Source organism: Porites lutea, chromosome 12 (assembly GCF_958299795.1).
Source record: "Porites lutea chromosome 12, jaPorLute2.1, whole genome shotgun sequence".
Lineage (NCBI taxonomy): Eukaryota > Metazoa > Cnidaria > Anthozoa > Scleractinia > Poritidae > Porites > Porites lutea.
The window spans coordinates 16,412,609-16,438,699 of NC_133212.1; the positions used below are offsets into that span (position 1 = coordinate 16,412,609).

At 39.8% G+C, this 26,091-nt stretch overlaps 3 protein-coding genes across 3 annotated transcripts; 1 reads left to right on the forward strand and 2 right to left on the reverse strand.

Annotated features, from left to right (window-relative positions):
* Window positions 1-846: 846 nt before the first annotated feature.
* Window positions 847-2,863, reverse strand: LOC140953976 (uncharacterized). Its single transcript, XM_073403366.1, has 3 exons — window positions 2,633-2,863; window positions 1,581-1,718; window positions 847-1,038 (listed from the first exon to the last, which is right to left on the reverse strand). The coding sequence occupies exons 1-3, from the start codon at window positions 2,861-2,863 to the stop codon at window positions 913-915; spliced, it is 495 nt and encodes a 164-aa protein (XP_073259467.1). The 3' UTR covers window positions 847-912.
* Window positions 2,864-6,551: 3,688 nt separating this feature from the next.
* LOC140921767 (uncharacterized) lies at window positions 6,552-8,510 on the forward strand. Its single transcript, XM_073371769.1, has 3 exons — window positions 6,552-6,756; window positions 7,339-7,479; window positions 8,250-8,510. The coding sequence occupies exons 1-3, from the start codon at window positions 6,556-6,558 to the stop codon at window positions 8,361-8,363; spliced, it is 456 nt and encodes a 151-aa protein (XP_073227870.1). The 5' UTR covers window positions 6,552-6,555; the 3' UTR covers window positions 8,364-8,510.
* Window positions 8,511-15,639: 7,129 nt separating this feature from the next.
* Window positions 15,640-17,321, reverse strand: LOC140921562 (protein rolling stone-like). The gene is made up of 2 exons (XM_073371563.1): window positions 17,198-17,321; window positions 15,640-16,428 (listed from the first exon to the last, which is right to left on the reverse strand). Exons 1-2 carry the CDS (start codon window positions 17,270-17,272, stop codon window positions 15,682-15,684), a joined length of 822 nt encoding a protein of 273 aa, XP_073227664.1. The 5' UTR covers window positions 17,273-17,321; the 3' UTR covers window positions 15,640-15,681.
* Window positions 17,322-26,091: the final 8,770 nt, after the last annotated feature.

The window sequence follows — 26,091 nt, forward strand, 5'->3', positions numbered from 1 at the left end:
AAACTCTGCAGTATTCTGCAAACTCCAGTTGTGTGTTTCTTAGCGCAGCTCTCGCGAGCGAAGAGTGAGTAGCGTAGCCATCATGCGTAAGAAAATGAAGTAATCGACCCATCCGAAAAAAATTGGTAATCACGTGACCATACGTACACAAGCCCGCCGATCCGTTCGCACCACAGGCAAACCAATGTAAAATAACTCAATCAACAGGTATAGAAACCCAAATGCAACTCGAGGTTATTTTGGCGGGAAATCGCATAGCCACCGGCGTCTTGTAAAGCAGAGACAACTATTACAAGAGTCAATAAAGACGGAAACGAATAGCGGAAATTGTTTCTGTATCCGTGTCGTAGTATTAAGTATTAAGCTTAGACTAATTGTCATGTCCACAAATTTGGAATATAGAGCAAGAGAAAGACAAATAAAAAGAGAAAGTAGGCGGCAGGCCAGCGAAGCTCAACTAGAAAAAGAGCAAACGGGGAAACTGGATGCTAAACTTATGTCAGATTTGAAATAAATAAATGAACAAATAATTATAAAAAAGGACAAGTAAATTAAGGCCACCTGGCCGCTGTAAACGCTTTGCAAATGGCCATAGAGTTTTTCAACGTGCTTGGTTGATTGCAGATCTGCCAGTGCACCAGCCTACCCTACTTCTAAAACGAGAACATTTGAAATTATCCTCGACTGTGGATGGAAAGGCATATTTTGCTTACGGAAATCGGCAAAAACCAAACTAAAACCAGGATTATAGACCACAGTTTTATCACAATCAGGCTCTTTTATTGTTACACTTTTTCACTTATGACAACTGATATCGGTATAAAAACTACATTTTGTACAGGCATATTTCCCCTTCATTTTCCGATTTCGTGTTTCGAGAGATAATCATTTCCTGGGGTCTTGTCCAGTGAATCACTTTCCGTCTTTTTCGTCGCCAAGTCTTTTGGTGCATTCATGGAACCTCACAAAACAGCACAGCTTCTCCTCGCAGGTCTTGCTTCCCAGTATGCAGCATGGGATGACTGGTAGACATTTTTTCTTGAATAGGACAAAACACAAATGGATAGCATAATTGTCAACTGGGTGAGATTTAACTTAGGTATTGCAAGCTATACTGGTTTGCGAACTTCTAAGTCTTCTGACTAGCCTTAGACACCTTCAAGAAAGAGAATAGAAAAAAAAACTGGAAGATGACTCCCAACTTCTCGATATGACATTTTTTGAGAGCCCCATAGCGTGTTTGGTAATGAGTCACAAAAATTATCCTTTCCTTTTCCGGCTTAAGACTTTGCTAAGCCATGTCTTACGGGCGCAGCTGTAATGTAGTAGAGATAGTTTGGAGTACAGAAATACCAAAATGCTAGACTACTGCAACCACGGGAAACAGTAAGCTTAGAATTTAAAAAAGTCGTTTGTTTAATTACGGTGGCTGCGAGTAGACAGTTCACGAGACTGAGTGTTCGCTCATCCCACAGAGCTTTGGCTGTCACTGTAACAACCAACCCGCCCTCCTGCCTGAGATTTTTTGAAACGTCTTGCATACAGTTAGGTCTATTCGCAAACGTTTTATCAACACTTACTATAGCTGGAGGCATGTGGCAAACGTTTACACCCGCTTCCTTCAGGCATTTTCCCGTTTTCTTGATGCACGCTAGATGTGCACAAGCGTCCTCATTTGCTCTTTTATGGCATATCACTGCTCCAACGATGCAAAGTTTCTAAAAAAAAGACAAACAAACAAAAACTTGAGAATTTTTTAATTTAAGATGAAAATTCTCAAGTCTAAAAACCGAGGTGCAAGACCTGTGCGCTCGCTCCTGACTGTTCTATTTTTCTCCTGGTGGGGTGCATGCGCAGTGCCGCTTGCACCTTTATGTTTGCCGTACTGCAATGAGTTTTTTTCCTGTGTGTTTCGACGGTTTTCCAGCTTTATGTGTTTTATTAAATAAATGGCTGAATTCATTAAATCATTTGTGTTTCTTGTTTCGCCAGCAAAAAATACTAAAGCAAATTCCCCAACGGCAGGAACGACAAATAGGCAATTAAGGAATAAATAAATGAATAAGACGTTGCCTAAACTTCGCCACCAGGCTCCTCCTCCTTATTCTCCTTAGAAAGTAAACTATAGTCTATTCTTAGCTTCGGTTTCTTCTCAAGTAAGTCTGAGAGTGAAATCGTCAAGCAATAGGTCAGAACTCCACACTGTGATTCTGCGGTGAATGCAAAAGAGTTTTAGCATTTGAGTGTAGCTATAATTTTGGAAACCTACAAAATAGACTGAACAAAAAACTAAGAATTTACCTGATTCAAGATCGTATCAATTTGTTTTTTATTTTGCCGACAAACTCTCATCTAATTATTTCAATCTAGCATAAATAGCTCGCATTGTATGTAGTGGCGGTAATCATGCCCTCAGATGGGAAACCCTATAGTTAAAAGCTATATATATATACACATATATGCTGGTAACACATAAAAAAAAAATTGAAAATTCTCTAAACTATTTCGTATGTCATTCATTTGTTGCCATATTTTACTCAATGTTTTTGTTTTTGTTTGTTATTCAGATTTTTCTGGTTCTAAGGCTATAAACTCTTATCCACAAAAAACATTTTTATGCCCTGATACTCACGATTTTGGGTGGAATTCCGCTGGTAGGGAGGCCACTTGGAAGTTTTGGTGAGCTGCTGGGTTTGGGACCGTCTTCCTTTAGCTTGACAATGCTTCGAACTTTCTCTGCCATTTTCTTATCTTCCATCTCGAGATAGTGTAGTACAGCTTGTGGATGGTACTCCGTCTCGAGCTCGGCCTTGGCATAAAATGCCGCTGCAACAAAAAACAGCAAAGCTATCTTGATGCTCATAATTCTGGATCGATACTCCTCGGTGTTCCTGCGACACTGATGTGCAAGACGGAATCTGTTCTTGTTTATATAGACCATCGAACACTTTCTGCGCATGCTTAGGTAAATTTGGCTTGCGTGGACAATTCCCTTAAATTTTGTTTTAACAGCTTTGAGAACGAAGTAAACAAATTAGTTAGCTTTTGTACTCCTCCCAAAAAGGTATTGAAAAGCACTTTGTATATAATATTAAAACCGTAACAACCGTTTTATTATCGAGGTCTTAGCTTTTGTACTCTGCTCCTTCCATGAAAGAGGTACAAAAACCCCTTTGTTAGTAAAATTACAACACAGTAACATTTTATAACGGGAGTCTTTTCTTTTTGCACTCTTGTTGTAATTACTAAATTTACTTTTCAATTTGTTGCAAAGGCCACGTTCCAAGAGGATCCGTAGTCTCTACCCAAGTTAAGATTTTCCTTCCCTTCGTTTTAGAATGTACTGAACTGTCTTTTTCAGAGCTCGTCGTTCATGAAATTTCCGCCTCATTTCTGTCATGTTCTATCCTTTGCCAGTAATTTTATCTTTGCCGGGGGCTAAATTCTTGCCTTCAGTGAAAGGAAAAAGAATTTAAAGTAAAGAACGTTTTTTTTTTTTAACGGATTAAAATATATAGCTACTTCCATAGTAATCCTACCTCTACTGAAAACCTTATACATCAAACTACCGGTAGAACTTATCTTTAACTGCTGATCATCCCCCTTTTTTTTTAAACCAAATATGGTTTTTGATACATGGGTGATAAAATTAGTAATGTTGGTTGCATCAGGGCACTCAATGCGCTTAAAACTGAATAACGTGGAATAAAAAAGCGAGTACACAGCGGGTGTTCGAAAGGCGATTATCAACGAAGTAAATGAAACTTTGTCGATACCTATCACCTGTATATCTAACCGATTTTTGAAAACCGACCTAACGAAATTTGCAGTCAATTGAGTGAAAAGGAGTCAAAAGGCAGGTTTCGTAGCCCGAGAAGCTCTAAAATCACAGAAACGAAGGAAAAGGAAAAGAGAAAGGGAAAAAGCGAGGAGAAGGAAAGGGGGAGAAGAGAAAAAAGCAATGGTTGCACTCTTTATGGCCAAAAAAAAAAAAAAAAAAACCTGTTGGACGCAAAAGGCCAGGTCTATTTGGCGGTAGTGTTTTCAAACAGTCCGGCTAGATATATATTCCAATATTTTTATTTTATTTTAATAAATTTATTTTATTTCGGATGATGAGAGAATGATACTTGCTGTCCCCAAAAGTTTTCAGGAAGTAATGCTATGTATTCTCTTCGGCTTATAATCATGTTATGAACAAACTTAGTAAACCGTTTATTTATAAGTGATGAACAGGTACTTTCCGTTTTCTTCCTGAAAACAGTTGTTACAAGTTTCCTTAAGTTCGAACGGTTTTTCCTCTTTCTTTTGCTAGATGATTACCTTCAATTAAAGCCACGGTGATTATACATGTGTTTCGAAGCGGGTTAATGATGTTGACACAGGAAGTTCATATCTGTGGTGGAGTACCCCTTCCACGACCTCTGAGGGATGTACTGTACGTTAAGCAAACAAGTGTTAACGATATTTGCACGGGAGGTCAAAATTGTGACCTTATTTTCCCTGGGGTCATGATGATCTACTCAGTGTTTAATCTACTTGCTTGTGTTTTGTGCTAACTGAAAAAGCTTCACGTGGTGCTTTCGTCAGCAAACTGTAATTTAGTGTCAAAAAAAAGGAAATTGACGGTCTCAGTAATTTATGATCCGTGTACTCATGCCATGACGTTTTCACTGACGAATGATATTCATTTGGCACGAATTTAGGATACCATTTAAGTCCCGCAAACCACGGCTACCAAATCTATTAAAGACTTGAAGAATGGCATTTTTGACTTTTTCACGATGTTTAGTTTTCCTTTTTCATACTTTGAATGGGCTCATGGACGGAACGGAGTTTCCTCTATTGGGCGAAAAAGTGATTTAAAAAAAATGTATCCAAAAATACATAAACCGCACAGTAATTCTCAAGGAGTTATAATAACTCCTCTAGTGGGGCTAATTCAACTCCTTTCAGTGGAGTTATTTTTTGGGGAGTTATTTTAACTCCAAAAAGGAGTTTAAAGAACTCTTTTTCAGGAGTAAAAGTGACCCCAGATATTGAGGAGTTAAAATAACCCCCAAAAAGAAGTTATCCTGTACCTAAAATTTTTACTCCAATCAGAGTTAAATTATCTCCAAAAAGAGTAAAAACAACCCATGTAAGGAGTAGAAGTAACCCCATTTCGGAGTTATTTTAACTTCAGACTGGGGGTAAAAAGAGTCAACAGCATGGCATAGCCCCAGACGATGTGTGTGCTTCATTTCTGAATTTGTTCTCGCATCTTTTAGTGCCGCCTGATAACAGGCCCAATGTTTGCCAATGTCAATGAGTGAGACGAAACCAGAGCTTGATCTCAGGTTAAATATTTCCCATACCAATATCTTGTAAACATCATAATTAAACCCCACTTGAGCTGTATAAAGTACGTTAAATGACGTGCCCTCCTGAGTAAATATTATCGCATTTTTGTCCTCATGAGAAAACACCGTTAAAGCCTGCTTTCTTTAAAATAAAATCAGAAATAGCTTAAAAACTCGTCTTCCTGGCTTTTGGTTTGATAACTCTCTCGAAGCGACAGTAAATTTGGCAAATAAAGTATGCTTATAAGTTAGTGGGTTAATTACTAAGTAAACATAAGAGCTGAGGTTCATTGATCTAGCCTCCTTAGTAAATATTATCGCATTTGGCCTTTCAAGCAAACATCGGTAAAAAGCTGCCTACTCTTTTAATTGAAATGAAGTGGCTCAAATCTCATCCCTTTGATAATTCTCTCGAAAAGAAAAGACTCGGTTAGGCAATTAACTTGAAGTAATTACTCATGCAGCTAGTAGCAGACTGTAATTAATATAAGTCAACTGGTTAGTTTCTGGTTAGTTTTGCTGGTTTGACCTTCACCTTTCGAGTAGATATTATCGCAGTTGTGACTTTTCAAGCAAAGTGAAACTTACTTTCTTTAACACTTGTAATGTTAACTTTAAGGTCAAGTTAAAGTCATGGTAGGTAAAATTTTGACCCTCTGTATGTGCAAATATCATTAACCGTGGTTTTCTTTAATTAACACTTGTAATGTTAATAAACCTCAGCATACGATAGTCAAGCACAGCTGCTTTGACATTTTTACCAATGGGGAGTAATTTTTTGGAAAGAAAATACCCCGGGGATAAGGCAAGCAGTGTAACTCAGTAAATACAAAGCTCGTTCCCTACATTAAAAAAAAAAACATGAAATGAAAAAATAAAAAAATAAAAAAATAAAAAAACCCCGTAAATTAGCTAGTATTAATTTAGTCTCCAAATTGCAAGAATTTCTTGCGAATTTTATTGTCAGTAAATCTGTGTAAATATCATTATCTTGGGCATTGCTCACACTTTGAGTGTTTGTTTAAGCTAACGATACTTAAACAACGCTGGCTGAAAACAAAAATGATTTCTTTAGAATCTTTTGTTTTAACCAATAATAACACACATACTACGGCGCAGCCGCAAAGAATGACCAGCTGTCATGTTTTCGCTACATAAGGACCTGTTTTTGCCTGGAAAGTACAGTGTTAATTGCACCCATCTTGAAGGGACAATGAAGACTTTCATAGCTGTTCTCCTCCTGACCGCCTGTGCGGCTTATGTCACTGCTGAACATATGGCTTTTCACAAAGCCGTGTTTCAGTTTTTGGACAAGCGTCACGATGAAAGAATGACACAGATACTAAGAGACAACGGACTACCTGAGGACACTATACCTGCTAACGATCATCACGAAAAATCCCCAGAATGGATGGTAAATATAAAGAGTTCTAAGTAACAATTAATGATTCCACGAGTGCGCTTTGGATATGAGATGGTAGATAGCCAACGAGGCGTGTAACGCCGGGTTGGCTATAATCATCTCATAATAACAAGTGCGAGTGGAATAATTTTTTTTATTGAAAACACCCACAAAATATCGAGAAGTCTTCCCGACTTCTTTGAGCGGACGCTTGCAATTACCATATTTTGAGAGCATGGTATAATAGCTCATATACCATGATGGTTAAGCCAATCAGAGCTCTAGAATGAATTGCATTATCTAATGACTCAGTTTTTGACAATCCCTGGTACTCAATATCACCATTAAAAACAGTTATAGGTTCCTACAAAAGAGAAAGGAACTGTGGAATATAACGAACAGTAAACTGAGTGTGACTGAGAGTTACTTCTCATACCTCTCATTTAAACCGAATCAGACCTCAGTATAATCTGAGTGCGACTGCAATACCTCTCATTTAGACCATATCAAGCCTTTATAAACTGAATATTACTCGACTGTGTTACTAACTTATTCATTTGTTACATTTGCTAAATTTATATTTCTTCATGGCAGAAACCTTGCATTGAAACAGCAAAGGAATCTTGGAAAAATGCAGGGCATGACGCTTGCAAAAGACTGGCTTGTATCGACAACTTCTTCGAGTGCATCAAAAAAAGCCACCCTACGCCTCTACCATCTCTTCCACCGCTTCAGGTAAAACAATAACGCAGTTTATCTGCTACGACTGTTGTGATTCTTATTAATTAACCCCACACCCGGGCACTTCCAGCGCCCCACCCCGGCACCTCCGGTCCCCCACTCAGGCCCCTCCGGTCCCCTACCCCGATCCCTCCAGCGCCCCACCCCGGCCTCTCCGGCGCCTCACCCCAGCCCCTCCGGCGACCTACTTCCTTCTCTTCTTGATATTTTTCAATGTTTCAAATCATCAATTTAATATTAAAGTAATATTCGGGCATCTTATCTTGAATTCAAAAGTCCAACATCCTTTGACTAAATAGACGTTTTTGTAAAATCAATTACGTTCGGCATAGTAGGCAAAGACACAAAAATAAACATGAGGCCATTTTCGTCGTATTTGTTTTTATTGTTTAACCGTAATATCAAGGAGTAAAGCTTACGAAAAGGCTGTAAAGAATTATTTCTACCTATTATACCTCTGTCAATAGTTATTAAATTTGCATTTTTTTTCAAGAGAAAGTTAAGGTGACATATCTCACGACGCACTGAAACGTCTATGTACAATATAACTGACATTTAGGACGTAATATCTTAAACTGTATGCGTAAAATTCGACTGAGTTTCATCCTCGTCCTTTTAACTAAATAACTGCTGATAAATCACTTTTTTAGAGAACAAAACGGGTTGGAGTTTGACAAAACTAACTTTCATAACTCAGAACGATGGTGCGTAAAAATTAAATCTTTCCTCCGCTCAATATCTTTCTTTTAAAAATCTCATTGCAGAAAGGCTGCGTGTTTCTCCTGTATATGTGCAGGAAGCACAGCCCTACTTGTGCTGGTGAATTGTGCTGTTTTGTTCGCATCAAAAGATGCTTCAAGGCCGTCGCTGAACACTGAGATACCGCAAAGAAAATGTTACACTGTCACTATGGCAACAATTAGAAGATATCGTTCAAGATGATGTGCAGTCAGGCTCGTTTAAGTTGACATATTATCATATTATAAACTTGTACAGGCATTGTTAAGGGAATAAAGGCATTTAAAAGTGCATATTAAGCGTCTTTAAGTTATTTCTTATATGTAAAACATAACATAGCCATGGTGTTATTCACTCTAGGTACTTCATTTATACACCGTGTGTTATTCACTGTAACCGTGTGCACATTTTCTTCATTAGCCCTGACAGACATCCTTCCCAAAAATATGCTCAGCAGTGAGTTATGACCAGTTATGGGTACGCAAATCAGTGGATTGTTGGCCCGGCGCCTCGAAACCCTGGGAAAACGCCTGTACATCGGTGCCTAATTCTAGTATCCAAGTGCAAGGTGAACCTTATATTCGGTTACAGCACTCGAGCTGAAGAGTTTTGGGAGGGGTACCGGAGAGCAATTGTGTTTATGCACCGGGGGGGGGGGAGGGGGCGCAGGGCATGGGGTGGGGATTTGATTGTTTTTGTTGGCCGTTGGGTGGGACATTTGACTGATCCTCTTCTCCCGGGCGAGGGGATTTTTGAACCCGCAGACTCGGACAAGACTGAGACCAATCATTGACCGATCATACGTTTCCCACTTCACTCAATGCGCTGTACGGTCTGGAAATCGTGGAAATCAGTGTAAGGTTAATGCTTAAGTTTTGAAATGCACGGGACTAAAATGTTTTGACACTGTTGTCGCATTTCAATATAAAAGATGTCAGTTATTGCTTTCACTAGAAACCTAAACATACGTGGAAATAAAGTTGCAATTGATGGCAATAGACTCCAGAGCATTTGATATTCCCGATTTTAAAACGTTGCATAGATGATCCTATTATGTAATTGTCAAACAGTTAGCTGGACTGCCTTCTAGAGTCTTTGTTGAATTTGCTATTTAGTGAAATTCTACGCAGTGTAACACAGATTTAACGTATAATTGGAGCTGTAGCAGATTTTAACAGAAACTGATGTATCTTTGAGTGATGCAGCAAAGTTAACAAATAAGTATTGTAGAGTTATATTTCGAGATATTTTTGTAGTGCCTTTCTTGGTTCTAGCCTTGAGATATTTGACAACAATTAAATGTGCAGCCCGGGGTAGGGAAATTTGTCTGCATTTGACTGGAATGATTTACCCGTGGACAGAGAATATGTACGTGTAATCAATTGGTGACGAGTGAAATTAGGGAATAATTTCACGCACGTTTTGTCCAAATCCTAATAATTTCCCAAGCCTTTACCAAATCCTAATAATTTCCCGAACCTTTAGACGAGAAAATTATTAGGATTTGGACAAAACGCAAGTAAAAATATTCCCTAATTTCACGAGTATACCATTTGATAACCTATTACATGTGAAATTACAAATTAACGCTGAAATTTCGCGCCAAAATTAAGGAGTAATTCGTCACCTATGACATTAGACAGGGAATTTTGAAAAATGTCAAATCCCCATCCCATGCCCTGCCTTCACCCTGTCTCTTTTGAGTGCGCGTGATAAGCCGTTCAGTTTTCATTCTGTCTATGGCACAAATTATTAGTTTCTCACAGAATCAGCTTCCTTTTCTTTTTACATATAAACTACTACTTTAAACCGAACATATATACACATCCTCACCCTTAACGCCATAAAATTGGTTAGGATATTCCCCACACCCCTTGGATTTTCGACGAAGGGAAAGTCTAAACAAGCTATAGATAAACACTACCTAAAATTCCAGGACTCGAAAATCTTCACCATAGCAACTGATGGTTTCAAGTAGTTTAACCTGGGACTAAGGGGTTTACCTGTGGAAAATGAATTATTGGCTATAACTTCGTCATAGATGATGGCAATGAATCAAAACTTGGCGCACATAAAGAACTCATCGTCCTTAACATTTTAAAGTATAAATATTTTGTCACTTGTTATGCCACGTGACCATTTAGCTAAAACTCGTCAAGTATTGAGCAGTTGGTGGCCAGTTTTAAAAAGAAATCGAGCAATAACATTTTTCTAATTCATAATAAAATTTTTCAAACACTTCACGTTTAGAATGACCGTCCATTGCACTTCAACAAAAAACTATAAGGAAAAATACATCTTTTTAAATACCCAAATTTAATCTTGAGTTATTTAAAACTTTAATTTTAAACTTTGCGTACATTCATTTGAAACGTAGAATGTTACTAGGTATGTTTATCCTCTTTCAGAAATGTCAATTTGTTTATCCTACAATGTAAATTTGCCACTAATTCTCCAATTTCCTTTATTTTAAAAGTTAATTAAGGCACAAGAAAACCTCAAGATATACTTTTGGGGAAACAAATTCATTTGGTTCTAGGTTCATTGGTTTTAAGGTCTCCTAGCGAGAGATATAATGTTGCCAATCATTCTTATGCTCGATCAGAACACACCTTTGACGCAGGCACGAAACCCTCCCCCCGGAAGGGGGTGGGGGTACTGCCATATATGGGCTGAAGTGTTCTCCGAGAAGACACAACATACACTCAAGATGGCGGATGCAAATGAACACACTTTATTCCAGTAGGCATGCGCTAAATATAACCGCTGACCTGATGCTACATCCCCCTTTTTTTTTTAAGAAACAAAGAAAACTGAAATTACTGAATTTAACAAACAAACCGTAACAATAAAAGAAAGAAAACAAAAAAAAGAAACATGAGACAATGCTGCAACAAGAGCAATGTGTCCTTTCCTGAAAACTGGAAACAGAAAGCTTAACTGAAAAGCTGGAAAGTGTCTACTTTGTATCTAATACTTAACATAGTCCTTAAATCTCTGAGGTTCCTTAATTGTCCGACCAGACCGCGTGGTAGTAGCCGTAGACATTCCGGTTGGCGGTGTTACAGGATTCTCGTGGGCCACTCTAACAGAGGATGGCTCAACTTCCGTGTCTGTCAGGTCCTCATCATTCGAGACTTCCGGTGTAGGGGTGATTTCTGGGATCTGAGACTCTTCAGTTCTTAATAAATGTCGACGGTTTCTTCGGTACTCTCCACGCTCTGTTTCAACCTTATAAGATCTGGGTGAAGGAAGAACCTGTGTAACTCTAGCAGGTTTCCACTTGTTGCCTTCTCTAACTCTTACAACCTCACCATCCCTCAAAGGGGGCAGTTCCTTTGCTTTTCTATCATGCTGCAGCTTCTGCTTTCTCTGCCTTTCTTTTAACTTAGGGAGGACATCTTCAGGGTCATAGAGTTGAGGTTTCAACAAATCCTCAGTCACTGGAATTGAGGTTCGCAAACGTCTTCCCATTAGCATTTGTGAGGGTGACAGATTAACTTCCTCCAGGGGTGTATTTCGGTAAGAAAGGAGAGCTTTGTATGGGTCACCAGCTTTCTCCAGCATTGCTTTAACGGTCTTGACGGTTCTCTCTGACTGGCCATTGGATTGTGGGTAGCCAGGACTTGAAGTGATGTGTTCAAAACCCCAGTCTTCTGAAAACTTCCTAAATTCTGCAGAGTTGTAACAGGGGCCATTGTCAGAAACGACAACTGAAGGGACTCCATATCTCGCAAACTGGGATTTAAGAGCTGTAATTACTCCGGTGCTTGTCATTGACGGGAGTAAAGTCATTTCTGGCCACTTGGAGTAATAATCGACAGTAACGAGGTAGTTCCGACCATTCTTGTGCAGAATATCTGTGCCAACCTTAGCCCAAGGCAGTGGTGGAATCTCGTGCGACTTCAATGGTTCAGGCTGCTGACTTGGTCGATTTTCTAGACATACAGGACAGTTTTTAATCTTCTCGGTTATCTCCACACTCATCCTGGGCCAGAACAATACGTCCCGCGCTCTCGCTATTGTCTTGTTGATACCCAGGTGTCCCTCATGCAGTTTCTCAAGCATCTCTCCTCTCAAGCTACTTGGTACAACAATCTTTTGTCCCTTAACGATCAGTCCCTGGGCTACTGTTAATTCATCACGGTAATTCCAAAACTCCTGTGCATTGGGTGGGACGTGACCTTTGGAATCTGGCCAACCTGACAAAATAACTTGTTGCAGGTCAGACAAAATCGCATCTTCCTTAGTTGCCTCAGCGAAACGGGCCAACTGGTGGTCAGAGATAACACCCTCTACTAAGTTTATGTCCAATTGCTTAGCATTCGTCAGCTGTTCTTCCAAATGGGCTCGAGACAAAGCATCCGCTAAATGTAAGCTGTCTCCACGCTTGTATACCACATTGATTCCTGGAAAGCGCTGGAGTTGGACCAACATCCGTTGCAGCCGTAAGGGTGCTACGTGTAAGGGCTTCTTCATAATTGCCTCCAAAGGCTTATGATCTGATTCAACGGTGACATCACGACCCACGATGTACTCTGCAAATTTGGCACAGCCAAATACTACTGCCAAAAGTTCCTTTTCAATTTGGGCATACCTTTCTTGAGTGGGCGTGAGTGCCTTTGAGGCATAAGCTATTGGTCGGTCTTCCTGAATCAATGCTGCACCCAGTCCAGTTGAACTGGCATCAACTTGTAGCGTCAGGGATTTCTTTGCATCATAATATCCTAAAATAGGGGCGCAGACAAGCGATTCCTTGATTGCTTTAAAACTAGCTTCCTGCTGCTCTTCCCAGTGCCACTCAACATCTTGGTGTAGTAACTGTCTTAATGGTGCAGTAAGGTCAGACATGTTGGGGATGAATTTACTGACATAGTTGATCATCCCCAACAATCTTTGTACACCAGATTTGTCTGTTGGCCTTGGCATCTCAACTATGGCTCTGACCTTCTCTGGGTCTGTCTTCAAACCGTCATGGGAGAACAAGTGGCCATGGAACTTCACCTCTTCCTGTTGTATGTGGCACTTTGACTTCTTCAATCTGAGATTGTTATCTTTGGCACGCTGCAGAACAGCCCTCAACCGTGTATCATGTTCCGGCCCAGTTCGACCATGTATGATTATGTCATCCATGATGACTTTCACACCCGGCAGTCCTTCAAAGACTTGCTCCATTCTTTGTTGGTAAACTTCTGGAGCAGACTTAATTCCCATCGGCATCCTCAGGTATCTATACCTTCCGAAGGGGGTATTAAATGTCAGGAGCTTGCTACTCTCTTCGTCTAACTGGATCTGGTAGAATGCTTTTTCTGCATCCAAAGTTGAGAATAGTGTGGCTCCTGAACAACTAGTTGTGATGTCATCTACCACTGGCAAAGGGTAGTGTTCTCTTTTAATGGCAACATTAAGATCTTTAGGATCTAAGCATACACGAATAGACCCATCCGGTTTATCAACACAAACAAGGCTGCTTACCCAATCGGCAGGTTCATTCAAGGGAACTTTCTCTACAATGCCAACATTCTCCATCCGATCTAACTCTTTCTTCAGTGGGACTCGCTTAGAGTGAGGAACTCGTCTGGGTGGGTGGACCACAGGAGGAACAGAGGGGTCCACACTAATGTGATATTTCCCTGGGAGGCACCCAAGTCCTTGGAATACTTCAGGGAACTCATCAAGAATACTGACACTTTCAATGGCATTTATGCGCTGGATTAGGCCCGTATTCTCACAGGATGATCTACCCAGGAGGGGCATGTAATTTCCATCAACCACTTGAAAACATACTTGATACCTTTCCCCACGCACCCAACAAGGCAGCTCACACTTTCCAACAGGTCTAATACAAGTTTTGGAGTAACTTTCTAATCTTGCCGAGGAAGGTTGCAAAGGGGTTGTTGTAATTTTGTCATATGCGGCTTTGGGCAAGACATTGCACTGGGCCCCAGTATCTAGTTTAAAGACTTCTTGAACAGTTCCAAAATTTACAGTTTCAACCCAGTCTTTGTCTCCTGCATTGACTGCTCCAATGAACATAACTTCAGAGTCAGAGTCACAATCATCAAGAGAGTTTACCTGTTTCTTTTGTCCATCTGAGGTACGGCACATCCTTGAAAAATGGTTCATTTTCTGGCACTTGTGGCAGCGTCGCCCAGCAGCAGGACATGAATCGCGGGCATGTCGAATACCACAACTCCTACAGGGCATTCCCCATTGAGGCTTCTGCCCTTTGACGTCTACTACATCCACTTTCTCAACTTTGCTACCCTCTTCTTTTATGCTCTGCATGTGCTGCTTGCTTGTTTCTGCGATGCGAGCTGCTTGCAATGTTTTCTCTAAACTCTGTTCTCTCTCCATCAACCTTTCTTTGGAATGCGGATCCTTAAGCCCCAGGACTAACATGGATGTAATCCAAGATTCTTCTTTATCACCGAGGTCGCTGTTCTTAGCTAGTGTTTTCAATGCGCTACAGAATTTATCGACTGTCTCTCCGTCTTGCTGTTTCCGTTCGATAAACAAATAGCGATTGAAGTGCCTCGAGGTCAGTGGTGCACAATGAGCTTTGAACTTTCCTTCGACGGCCTCAATTTTATCCCGATCATCCTCGGAATCCCACACAAAATTTGAAAAAATTTCCACACATTCCTTGCCAAGCACGTGGAGCAACGTAGCGACTTGAATCTTCTCATCCTTTTGATCGAGTCCGCTCGCAACTTTGTACAGGTCCCATGACATTTTCCAACGCCGCCATGCTTCGGCTTTATTCGTCGCTGTAGACAATATCAAAGCTTCAGGCGGTTTCAGGTGCTCCATCCCACTTCTGACACCATGAAGTGTTCTCCGAGAAGACACAACATACACTCAAGATGGCGGATGCAAATGAACACACTTTATTCCAGTAGGCATGCGCTAAATATAACCGCTGACCTGATGCTACATGGACTATATAGGTATGTACCCCTGTGAAGGGTATGGTTTTCAAGCAGATTACTCTGGGATAGGGTATATAAATCAGAGAGTTTAGGTCTAGAATAGGGTATCATTTTCCAGGAAACTGATTAATTGGTTGAAGACTTTAGTCTAGGCTAGGGAAACCGTACCGGGAATTGCCACTCAAAAATATGAAAATATCAAATCGGTTTTGTTTTGGCTGAACTGTGTTTGTGACCTCAGTAGTTTATGGAAAACAGCTACTCTGGGATGGGGGGAGGGGATTTTGGGACGAGTTTAGTCTATTACAGGGTAGCAAAATCCACTTGAACGAGCTCTAGTAGAGGATAAGGGTTCCAGGGTCCCAGCGGCACATCCCCACCCAAAAATCCCTAAAGTATCCCCCCAGGATTGAAACCCCTTGAGGTTCCTAAATTTTCTCAAAAAGGAAGGAGAGATTCTGGTACAAACCGTTAATCCCTTCCATCTCAAAATTTCACGACCGAGTGTAATGGCTTTTAACCACGTCTAATAATATGTGTCCTTAGCAGTGATTTTTTTATAAAGGTGATCTCGTAACTTGGTAAGCCCAAAGAAAAACAAATGCAGTAAAGGTAAAACCACGAGCAGAAAAAGGACCATAAGGCCTCCAATCCTCGGTTCGAGGTGGTTGTAATTCAGGGGTTCATAGATGTATTGCTTCCCTTCAACGTTGGTCCCACCCAATAGCCAGTAAATGACAGAGAAAAGGATATACACAATGAAGTACAGAAAGACATAGAAGCAATGGATCAGACGTACTGGGATGCAGCTTAGCCAAATGTCGATAACCATGAATACGGAATTGAGCAGATGCTTTGTAATGTTGTTTGCATCGACTTTTTCATTGCCCTTGAGCACCGTCCAGTACCCCACCGTCACAATCAGGCCGCCTGTAGATGAGATTGTGTGTAGGAGCCAGAGTAACTTGTGTTGCCACTGCAAAGCATCTTTCTCTCGTGTGCCCACAAGTGGTTCATCAACTTCGTCTCTGGACTCCACTGCCATCTCCAACGCGGATGTCTCTTTTCCCCGTTTCTTTTTCACGTCTTTGAATAAGGCAATACAGGGCAGAATCGTTGCCACAATAAAATAGACGTTTAGCAGAGTAAAATTCCAGTTTGTCAGGTAGATGAAAAGTTTACCTCCTCTCCTGCAAATGTTGTAGATGAGCCATGCAAAAATGTAAACTAGGACGATGAGGCGATAGGCAATGAATACTGGTAGTGGAAGCCACTACAGAAACAAAAGCAATCATTTCAGCAACATTACGGCTTCATTTCCTAAATTGACCGTCATATCTCTGGCCATTAAATAAAAAAAGGTGAGTAAACTTAATTTTTAAAAAACGAGACAAAACTCCCTGCTAACACGATTATCCCTCCGTCATTTGAACAAAAACAGGGTCGGTATAGTCAACCAAGGCAGTAAACTTTCCACTCGGCCAGTACTCTGTAGTTCTATCTAGTCCCTAATGTCTCAATAAAATCAGCCTTTAGTTACTTTTGTGGTAAAAGAATGTCTTGATTATAATATTGAACAATAGAACAAATGACCAAACAGTTACAACAATTTTATATCTCTCCTCGAATTTCGAATCACTGTGAACGATCGAACTTTAAAAATTCATTAGATTATTGAAAAAATGTTCCCCTGCATTACGTGTGGGTGTTGAATTTGTATAGATTGATTGGTAGGTTTTCAAGCGCACTACAAATAAAGGTATTGACTAATATAGGGAAGAACATATTAGATAGGTGTGTTCGCTGCAGTAAGATACTAATGGCCATGGTTAATAGGCACCGTCTCCTTCTTCCTCCCTCATCAAATATGTTTGACCGATTTTTCATGACAGAGAACCAAGGTTTTAAACAAGTTTATAATTACACAAAGCAGAACGAAAACTTTGTATTTGAGCCGGGAGCGTGATTAATTATCTATGCAACTGTAAAATGTGTGAAAGAAAGTGAGTCAAATTGCAAATTTTAATGCGGGAGATACAAACCTTTGAGTCACTGAAGTCACGACGCACCAAATGCCACAGCCTGAAATGTTTTAATTGAAATTCTTCCCGAAACATGCTTATAAAAGAAGCTCTGATCGATGCTTACATACGTGTCGTTCCCTTGCTTTAAGGAATAATTTGCATTTATTTTTTTTCTTTAACTCATGTCAAGACAGAATGCTAATTCAAAACCCACTTAGCCGAGCAAATTATGTATTATTATTTTTAAAAGCCCTGTTTTAAGTGACTTAGTAGTTAGTAGAACTTTGAGATACGGAGAATTTACCGATGCCTGCAAAATTTAGCTATCAGGACCGTTTTTTTAAATACTATGGTTCAAGGTATTTGATATATAGAGGATATTGCATGGTCGCGCGGAGATACGAAATTTCTCTTCCGTTCGAGTGCATGGTGACAGGAGTCCATAGCCCAGAGCGAGCAACTTCCATACGCTCACGTCACGGCGTTTTCACGGATTAGTTTGTTTTTAGAACGGTTTTGGCGCGAATTTTGAATATCTTTTAAATTCGACAATCAGTCTGCAAAACCTACAGACATAAAAATGATCATTTTTCTGCCTTGTAATAAGCTTTAGTTTTCTTTTTGATATCATATATGCTTCGAGGGGCTCGAAGATTTGGTGGAGATTCTATTTTCGAGGAAAAATATGCCCTAAAATGGGTCTTAAAATAAACAGATCCGTAAAAAGATCTAAAAACGCCGTGACTGATAGGCCTAGTATGGGTGTTGCTAGCTCCGGTTTATGGGCTCCAAGTGGTGCCACCTCCCTAAGTTTTTTTTCTGATTTCTTTTTTCCCAGACGAGAAAAAATCAGAACCTGAAGTTTTCTGTTGCTGATCACTTATTCCTCGCGCGCATTTTGAGACAAGTTTAGTGATGGTCAGTTACTATGGTAACGAGATATGACGTCATAAGTAACAGATTGTCAAGCCATTTTTGAGTGGAAACGCATGTTTTTTCACCTTCTTTCAGGAATAAAACTAAAGCTTGTGAATAAAATGATGCAAAGTAATTATTTATCTGTTATTTTACATGTTAAGCGCAAAACGTTGTTAATTTTTACTGTCTTTACCCGATTTCTAATTCGTGAAAAAATCCAAGATGGCGACCAACTTTTTTGGTGACGTCACAGGCCTCCAACAGCGACACCACCAATAACATATACCTCATCTTGTAGAGAAGATCAAAAGCTTTCCACTGAAGGCAAAATCGTTTCGAAGTACTGCAATATTTCAAAAACTCAAGGGGGGGGGGGGGAGGTCCATCAACCCCCCTTCCCCTTGTACCACGGTGGGGCTATGACTTTGCCTGTACGTCCGACGGTTAACAGAGGGAAGCTAAAATAGGAAATTAAAGTGAAGGGTTACTCATGGCCGCACAAGACCAGGCATTGCGAACTCGGCTGGTTTTTAATCAAGTCCTTCTCTAGACTCCACCGTGATCTTCGCCGGGGATGTTTCTGCTATGCTGTCGCGACCGTTGCTTTTTTCACGCCTTCTTATTAGGCAAATAATTCAGGACAGTAATCCACTCTAACTGAGGCTACTCCCGCAATGCCGATAATGCCAATAAGGTCCCTCTCGGCCAATTCGCTCTCTCCAGTCCTGCCGAGCTTAGACTCGACTGACTGAAGAGGGACTGCTCGCAGTATAGGGAATAGTTGGCTTGGTTAACCTTCTTACCAACCTTATAGTCACTTTCGTGCCACTCGCGAAACAATGGAGAAAGATCCAGAAGGTCAACTAAGTGATCAGTCAGATATTCCAGCAAATAGTGAGGTCGTTATAAATTGCGTAGTGTCGAAAGATAATCTGTGAAGATGGTGTGGTCTGAAAATTACTACTCGTCCTTCTCGTTGTGCATGCAGGAATATAGAATGTACTAGTATTCGTGTGTGCTTAGCCTGCGTAGCATGGCGGTTTTGCGTGGTTTTGTCGAGAGCACGACTGAGCGGCGAAGCAGCTCCCGTACCAGTCTCCTGGCCCACGCCCGCTTTTATTACATGTATTTAGCGCGCCCAAACCGCCATGCTACTAAGGCTAGTTAGGCTTGGATGAATTCTGTTCGTAAATTGGCTTATTCTCATGCCGGCATTTCTCGTACAAATCTCTTATTCTGCTCAAATTCTGCTCGAAAAAGCCTTATTCTGCCGGCAGAATGCTGCCCTCAATAATCGCTTATTCTGTTCGAAATTCTGCCGGCAGAATTAGTCCGAGCCTAAGGTATAGTTTGTGCTGTGTGCCCTTCGATTCCCAAAGGCAGCCCTGGTCAACGTCTTGAAAAGTACGGTGTGAAAGTAATGCATCAGTCAATTCCATCTGCGCCCAGCCCCCCCCCCCCCCGGGCTACTGCGGGGTATTTGCCCACCTTGTCAGTCCCGGGGGTGGGGCATTTGCTTTGCGCTGCCCGGGGTCGGGCATTTGTTAACCACGGGGCCATTCCCGAGATTATGACACGCACGCGGTTTCCTATCAGAATATAACTACACAAAAGGTTTTACAGGAAAAAAAGCAGATTGGTTCATCTGTCAAGGACAAAACTAAATAGAAGAGGATTGTAAAGGCATGTTCTCGATCTTATGCATACATTTCTTCATTGCTTATGAAGCCAAAATAACATAGCGAAAACCGGAGCTATCGATGTGAATCAACGTTTTTTGGTTATGAATCAAAATTCTGCTGATATTATTTGAAGAACATCCTTTCATATTTATAAAACTATTCATAACATATAAAGTTACAACGCTCTATTAATTTTAATGTCAATAATTTTATACAAGAGCCATAATGGGACTGTCCCATTATGGCTCTTGTTTTATGTCAATACTAAAACCATATATAAACTGGTGCATGTTGTTGCGGCGTAAAGTCTTCATTAGAATATTAACGCTATTACAAAGGAAGACGTTAATTGAAACAAAAGATCGCTGATTAAAATGCTTAAAACGGCATTATTCGACTGTGCGATCAATGAAAAATGTTGCAGTGTCGACCCACCCTGGGGGATTTGTCAGTTCAAGAGTCCCCACCCCCGAAATTTTCCACCCAAGGCAAAAAAAAAACACTAATGCCCGGGGTGTCAGCCCAGGGGGAGGCTGGCGCAGCTGGAATTGACTGATGCATAATACTAGAAAACTCCTGTTGTATCATTTACGTAAACGTATACAAGTAATGATGATCATATGTTTATTGTACGCTTGACATCGATGGACCTTGATTTTGAAACACTGCCATAAAAGTATTATTTCTATTTGAAAGGAGAATTTGTAGTATTGGCAACGTCAACTTTTTCCCATTTGTAACTGCGGTTTCGGTATTTGGGTAAATTGTGATGCGGTATTGCGGTATTCGTACCCCCCTTACACCGCTCTCTTATCCAGAATAATCGTGTGTGGCCTACGACCCAGGCGTTGTCTTTCTGGTCTTTGCCAGTATTAAAATGTAGCGTAGTTCCATATAATTATATTGAATGTATTGAAGGTCGCAGAACTCAAATAGAATCGGACGAATGTTGCTAGATAAAAGCGTTGGTTCAAAACGTTGATTATGTATAACCCGCCGTCCGTGAACACACAGCGTACTGCTCATCGTAAGGGAAAGATAGATACTAAAGGAAATTGCAATCATTGATCTCCGAGGCTTTGTGTGTGCAGATTCAACCAATTTTTTGGCCTGAACTTGCTAAACTCCAGTTTTCGCAGTGAATCGCCGTTCACGCACGCGCTGGTGCGTTGTGCTTGTACTTTTATGGCCTCTCTCTGATGGAGTCTTGTACATTCAATACACTATAGTTAAAAATTTAACCAAAACCATGGAAATAATAATTGACTGTTTCTTTATATGGAAGAAGTGTGACATTACGATTTGAACTCTGATCGAATAAAGCCAGCATTGCATTCTTGGAATGATCGTAAACGACGGTGTTTGCGTCTGGGTAAGTTTAGATGACATTAAGAGAATAACACGGTCTTCCCATGCCTTGAAAATGCCTCTGAACCTAACTATATTACGATAAATGTTTATGTGGTAATATTCATCGGCAGTACAGTCTGGTACGCATTTTGATGTTGAAAGCGTTAGATCTTCTAATCCGACTGCATTTGTTTGGTGACTATTATGCATGATCTGCTGTCAATGCTGTAAAGCGTGTGCAAACGGGCTACATAAAAAAAAAAATCCGTTCTTTAATGACGGGTTTGCGGAAATACTATTGTTAGCAGTAACTCGGCCTAAATTCCTAAAGATGTTATAGTAGAGGCAGAAAACACAAAGACCAAGCGATCAAATGGATTCGGTCGAATAGTGAAATCGTCATATCGCCAAAAGGTGTCCAAAGCCCGCCAAAAATTACCAAATCTCGCCTCTGCGCTATTTAACTCGTTATCCACTCAAGAAAAAGCTATGTATTGCAGGAAAATGAAATCACTTGTGCACAGAAAAAAATTAATGGTTAATATGTCTGTTATGTTTTAGCTCGAGTAAGCGAGTGTTAATGTAATGCCATGGTGGTCTAAACTCCTAAGTGCAACTTTTAAATTAAATCAACAGAAACACTAGGGGGCACGCCCGTGATTCTGTGAATCAGACACCACGGCATTATGAAATTACTTGCGCACCAAGTGGAAATATAAAGGTTAATATGTTTTAGCTTGAGCAGGCGAGTGTTATTGTAATGCCATGGTGTGCTAAACTCCTAAGTGTGATTTTTAAAGCAACAGAAACACTTTGTGGCACGCCCGTGATTCTGTGAGTTAGACACCACTGTATTATCAAATCACTTGCGCACAGAGGAAAATTAATGGTTAATATGTCTCATATGTTTTGGCTTGAGTAAGCGAGTGTTATTGTTATGCCATGGTGATCTAAACTGTGAAACGAAAAGTGCAATTTTTAAAGCAACAGAAACACTAGGTGGCACGCCCGTGATTCTGTGAATCAGACACCACGGCATTATATGGGATCACTTGCATACCAAGAGGAAATTTAGAAGTTAATATGTTTTAGCTTGGGTAAGCGAGTGTTATTGTAATGCCATGGTGTTCTAAACTCCTAAATGAAATTTTTAAAGCAATAGAAACACTAGGTGGCTCGCCCGTGATTCTGTGAGTTAGACACCACTGTATTATGAAATCACTTGCGCACAGAAGAAAATTAATGATGTAATATTATCAAACATGAGATGCAGTGTTTCATATCACCAGATGAAACACCGAGAAGAGAGTTGAAAATACGACGCGCAGCGGAGTATTTTTGACGAACTTCGAGGTGTTTCATCTGGTGATGAAACACTGTGTCGAATGTTTGATATTTCTTCTCAAACAAAATTATTTTTGAAGGAGAAATTAAGGATGCAAAAATGAGCAGTTTTTCATCTGATATCAAAACACTCATTAAATATTAATTTCCTTTGAATTTTCTTTATGAATTATTAATGAGTTTGAGAAGTAATATATCAAACATGAGATGCAGTGTTTCATCACCAGATGAAACACCGAGAAGAGAGTTGAAAATACGACGCGCAGCGGAGTATTTTTGACGAACTTCGAGGTGTTTCATCTGGTGATGAAACACTGTGTCGAATGTTTGATATTTCTTCTCAAACAAAATCATTTTTGAAGGAGAAATTAAGGATGCAAATACTAAGCAGTGTTTTATCCGATTTCCAAACACTCATTAAACATTAATTTCCTTTGTATTTTCTTAATGAATTATTAATGAGTTTGAGAAGTAATATGTCTGATATGTTTTAGCTCGAGTAAAAGCGAGTGGTGATCTAAACTCGTAAGTGCAATCGGCGATGTTTCTTAATTATGCTGTCGCGACCGTTGCTTTTTTCACGTCTTTTTATTAGGCAAATAATGCGGGACAGTGATCCACTCTAACTGAGGCTATCCGTAATGCCGATAATGCCAACAAGATATGCGAGAGTCAACCCAGGGTGGTAGGAGCGGGGAGCTACTGGTAGAAAGCTATTTCATCACTGAGGTAAGTGGGTGGGGCGCGCAAAGAAGTGTATGAAACACAGGAAAAACTGCCGAGCAGGTATGCTATTGGGGAGTGAAACTGACCTACAATCTGTCTTTGGAAAATTCTGCTCTCTTTCGTTTTCCCCCTCCCTTTTGCAATGTTGTTGAAGCCACGTAACTTTTCATCACATCTCAACGTTGCATAAGGAAAGAGGCGTGCGCAGGTGTTTCAGGTTTTTTTGGCGAGGGTTGTAGCTTGTATAAGGATCCTATGTACAATGCACTCACAGACATGTATATCCGGACAGGCACGAGATATTAGCGGCTCGATATAGTTACGTAATAAGTTAAAAGCGTTTTTACTGCGGAGTCCCCAGAGCCGAGAATTAATCTGTATATAAAAATGAATACACTTGTATTGGAGCCGAAACCAAGATAAAAAACAATGATAACAATAATTAATCTACGATTAAGCTGCAAAATGTGTGAATTAAACAACATTAATTTAAACTGTAAAGGAATAACCTCGAACACAGTTTTGAGTTAATACATATACTATTGATCACGATATTTAATACAAGATGTTATGTCCATATGTTTGATAAGTTCGTCACGAATTTGGGCAGGTAACATCGCTCGCGGATAAAACAAAGGAGGCAATTTGCCCCCGAATTTACAACCCCATGCAAAATAGCAAGCAAATGCGTTTTTATCATCCTTGCCTTTGATTCCCCTTAGTTTGCACTTTTTCTCGAACATATTTACCGCGAGAAAATTTGATGTAAATTTCAGTTTTTGCTTCGTTATTTTTAGTCTATCTTAGTGTGCATAATTTGAGGTATTCATCGACCGTTTTTTTTTTTTTTTTAAATCAACCTCAACGTTTGGCGATGTCAGATGGGCCATTTCCGAATTACTTTTATAAAACTCGGTTTCAAAGCGATGATAGGTGCGAAGCCATTGATATGAAAAACTCATTTTTACAACAGAGGTTTTGCACTTAGGCTCGTAAGTTTTGAAAGTGAGAGTTCTTGGAACTCGGAAATAGTCTATTGATTGATTTCTATTTTCGGTGGCCATTTCATTCTTAACTGAAAAGGGGGATTATTAAAATAAGTAAACTAATTAAAAAATAACATTAAATTAAAATAACAATTATCCTAGGCCAGAAAATTCCAAGAAATTGTCAGCTGCACATTAACTCTAATTTATTTTGTCTTGTCTTTTCTCAGTGTGCACATCTTTCTTTTACTTTGTCTTCTCTTGTTTCTCTTCTTCATCTTCTTCTGCATGGGCTTAAAACATGCATCTCAAATGGGAAAAAGATGGTTCAGTCATCTGCAGATTTGAATATAAATAAAGAGGGGATTTTCTTTCAGGAAATCGAGTGAGACAAGAATAGCTGAGTTAGTTTGATTAGACCTACTGCAATTTTTTCTGCCTGATTATGCAACAACGTTCATTAAATTCAAACAAAACCCATGAAGGAAAAAGTATTATCTGACTGAAACAGCCAAATTTGTAACAAGCCATCGCACGTGCAGCGACGGCATATTAGTAACAATGTACTGTACTTATGTCACCATAATGACTATAAAACGGGAAACGGGATAGAGAGGGTATATTAATGATCGTAATCGACAGCAGTAAGATTGATGTCCAGAAAATTCAAGACATCGTTTATTCACCAAGACCCAAGGAGAGAGTAGGTACTGAAATGAAAGTTTATTCGTGTCGATTAACCGTTCAACCATATTCTTCTTGGGAAAGTAAACCGGCAAATTACAGAACTAGAATTTACGCAGGCACGCAAGTTGCCGAACTATGGCTTGATACGAAAACAAATTGGAGGAAAACGGTTTGCTGAACCATATCGAAAGCACGACAAGCTGATGAAAATTTTTGTGTAATTGAAAGTAGGGCGAAAAGATGGAAATAGAAAAAGAAAGAGAAATGTTTTCATGTCTTTCCTTGTATTTCTGAAAAGCGTAAATTCAAGAAGCGACTTTCATAAACCAGAGATCGCGATATTTCCTAAAGAAAGAAGAAATAGAAGAAACATTACTGACTTGCTTATCATCATCAACACCATCGTTGATCATGATCATCATCGTTGGCAATCATCTTGAAACTTAAAGGTTATATGAAATCACGATTTAAATCTCGAGAATGTCAATTAAAAAAATGTATCGAGCAGTTTTCAAATTATTCGCTTACCCATTTAACTAGGCCAAAATGTATTTACAAATTAAAAAGCGCCAGCTAGAGCAATTTCTTGCTTACTACTTTCTTGCCATGCAATCGGCTTATCCATCTTCGTGATCTTCGTCACACTCGTTTTTTTAAAAAAGGGATTAACTACTATAGGGTGAAATTGCATTTCGAAAGCGCTACCTTTTGGAGTTCTATATACCACGGCCGGCTTTCTATTTATGAAAAATTTCATCGCAAAATATCTCCAAAAACGCTTTCATATATTTTGCTCAAACTTCACGAACATTGATCGGCTGCGAATAGGTACTAACATATTAGGTAAAGACGTTAATTCGTTGCTATCATGACAACTCTCCCGTCAATAACCAATATTTTCATCTTTTAATACAGCGAGATCATTTTCCTAGTACTTTTTAAATGGCGACGTACTTGATGCTTTCCGTGAACGTGGGAGGTATTGCCCAGAATAAAATATTCGAGCCACTTTAAATGCGCTGTTTCTTCGTCCTACATTTATAACGAATGCTGTCTCGTTTTCAGGGCTAAGTAAGCACCTAACCAATCCAGAACTGGTATTTGTTAACAGTTCAGTTTCGGGCTTATTACTTAAAAGATATCCGAGATACTTATTAAATTATTTACGAAGGGAAACCAATTTGGACGATATAAAGGCAAATTACGGACGTTTTTCTTA